The 2,896-nt window shown below is 41.9% G+C and overlaps 1 protein-coding gene across 1 annotated transcript in view; it reads right to left on the bottom strand.

Annotated features, from left to right (window-relative positions):
- The window catches only part of sr (stripe), a 23,002-nt gene extending 20,337 nt beyond the window's left edge, over nucleotides 1-2,665 (bottom strand). The window contains exon 1 of the mRNA XM_011300502.1: nucleotides 1,668-2,665. Within this exon, the coding sequence (XP_011298804.1) occupies nucleotides 1,668-2,034 (367 nt within the window). The 5' untranslated portion in view covers nucleotides 2,035-2,665. The remainder of the gene's footprint in view (nucleotides 1-1,667) is intronic.
- Nucleotides 2,666-2,896: the final 231 nt, after the last annotated feature.

The following is a 2,896-nucleotide window of genomic DNA, read 5'->3' on the forward strand; positions in this document are numbered from 1 at the left end:
AACATGTCCAACTACTCGAGACTTCATCCAAGAAGAATTCATCAGGATGGAATTAATTTGTTGTATCAGTGCAGAGAATCGGTTGTTAAGGGGACGATCACCGACCGACGGCTTAGATCGAGATGATGTACGTGAGAAAAAGTTGTAAAGAAAATTGGGACTAGATTCCTAAATGAACCAACGAAAGGAATTCAAGATGATCATTACAGCCAAGGGCTTCATGAATTTAGAATTCATTAAAAAGAACTCGGAAATCAAGACAATCACTTGGACCGAAGGACTCGATGAAATGAAGACTTCATTGGGCTCTTAAATGGGACTAAAATACTTTGTGACTTTAAGACATTTTCCGTACTTTGGACTTGATATTGAAGTTGATTCAAATTTTTTATGCATTCAATATGACTTCAGTGCCTTAAACTCAAGGACTTGAGGAATATTGAATACTATTAATGCTTCAGATGAAAGTACTTGAAGTGGTACTATATTCTTGACAAAGATATATTTTTTGAGTGCAAATTGTGAATGAAAAATAAATAAATAACAAATGCAGAAACTACAAACGGAGTTGGGGCATAAGTCGAGTGACTCGCGATCATGGTAGACACACCCATCCGATAGCTGGGTGTGTTGGGGGCCTTCTTTCGATTCTCTCTTCAGTTCCTTATATTTTCCTTTTGGTTTCCTTTCCAGAGAGCGTTCGTTAACATCTTTTGTGAATGCGGCGATCCTCTACTCGTAAACATCAAATGAATTTAAGGTTGTATCTTCGTTGGGAATATTGTCTTCCAGAGCTCCTGGAACTAGGGTCTTGACGGGCTTTTTATTTAAGACGTCAGCACAGAAGGTATCGGTATGAATGGATTCGAGGTGACTGGCACAAGCTGTCTTAAAATCGCACATCTTGCGTTGTTCTCTCTTGTTTACGACGAGATAACTATCTATGACTTAAAATTTAAGTCGCGGAATTTAAGACACTCGTTTGAGTCGAGTCGAAGCCCCTTGACGATAATTTGATGGAGATTTTAGAGAGAATTTTGATTTAAGACACTGTGTTGTCTTAATTGTGTCAACTCCTTGGATTTAAGACGCCACCAATAAATTAATTTTTAATACGTTTTAATCCTCCATCTTAAGACACCTCGGAATCTTTCCCTCGTCAAAATTCAGCATAAAAGTCCGACGACTATTCAAACACCTAATTATCTCAATCTAGAAATCAGAAGAATCATTTAAGCTCATGGCCATCAATGTCTTAAAACGACGACAAGAACGTCTCAACCTACTTCACCAGTTTCCCTACTAATAACGAGGCTATAAAACTCTCGAGTCATTTGCGAACGACCAAACGAACGCAGCGATGATTAAGTATCAATCCATAATCAAAGGATGATTAAGCGTCTTAAATAAAGATTTGTCTGAAACTTCATGCGAGATCTAACCTCGGGCCAAACGGTTATCCCCAGCGGACAAAACTTGGTCGACCTTCTCAAACTAATCCGAATACTTAGCAAGATGTCTTAAAAACCCTGTCTTTAATCCCCTACCTGATCATCAGTTCAAGGACAATAAACAACAGCTTGCATGCAATGCAGAAGCCATTCGAGAGAGACAAGCGCAAGATCAACAAGTCATTCAGACAATTCCGTGCTCTCAATAGGTTTTACCTGGCGGATGATTGGTAGGTGGTCCATGATGATGAAGATGGTGATGAGGATATCCAATGGTGGGTGGTGGTGGTGGATAAACGGTACCCCATAAGCAGGATGTTGGTGGTTGCTGCTGGTGATGATGGTGCTGTGTCTGCTGTGTCTGCTGCTGAAGCAGCTGCTGCACCTGGGCAATATCAACGAACTCCTGGAGCTCACCGTCCTCATTGATCGATTGATCTCTACCCCTCGACTCATTACTACCGTGATGTGCAAATGGATTCTGCTGTAGATGATCAAAACCAGCTAGTGGATTCGCCGGCTCGTAATTGTTACCACTACTTCGTCCAGTTGCGTGTTCGCGTCGCATCGCGAGCGCCAGCATCTTTTCGAAAATTTGATCGTTTATTCCGAGTTTATTCCCTCACCACTTGGTAATATTCCAATAATCTCCAGTGGCAGTGAAGTACACAATTGTTATACTTGGTACTTTGTTATTGACACACACGACCAACAATCCCCCGTCAATGGCCAATCAGAGGACATGCTCACGTGGGGTAAAACGGTGTTGAACAATTTACATGAGTCATCTCATATTCTTGATTTTTAACGTTTCACAGGCACAGGACGTCCACAGCAGCTAATGACAAATGAGATATAACAAATGCGATATCCGTCGTCCGGATGTTGGGAGTGATAATGATGCTCAATGGTTCAACAATCCGTCGGTTCTTCCCAACTGTTATATTTATTAAAAATTCACGTGGTCACATTATAATCCTAGACGCACACAAAACTCAAACTGATAACTCAAAATTTCACAGTCAAACTGTTAACAACCAATAATTGTGATGGAATTGATGAAAAATTGGGGAATATGCTGATGAGGAAGAGGAATCACTTGGTGGTCCAGCTTGGTGCAATTTGGAATGGGATTATTGTCGATGGGTAAAAGATGAACGATGTAATAAAAGGTAAAAACTAAAATAATCACTGAGACAAGGAGATGCTGTAGAGCAGGGGTGTCGCGATGGTCCGCGCTAGACTAATAAAGACTTGGCTCGCGCGCGAAGTGCCCCGGAGTGTGCGAGAGCGGGAACGTGAAATCGTTGTGGTCGAGTTGAACGAAGAGAGGACCCCTGGCTACGACGACAAACTACGGAGGAAGGAGGATGATCGCCGGAGTGTGGCGGGAATGCGCCGGTATATTAACCACAACGATATTTGCCAACGTCACGTGTCGGCGA

Source organism: Fopius arisanus, unplaced genomic scaffold, assembly GCF_000806365.1.
Source record: "Fopius arisanus strain USDA-PBARC FA_bdor unplaced genomic scaffold, ASM80636v1 scaffold00018, whole genome shotgun sequence".
Lineage (NCBI taxonomy): Eukaryota > Metazoa > Arthropoda > Insecta > Hymenoptera > Braconidae > Fopius > Fopius arisanus.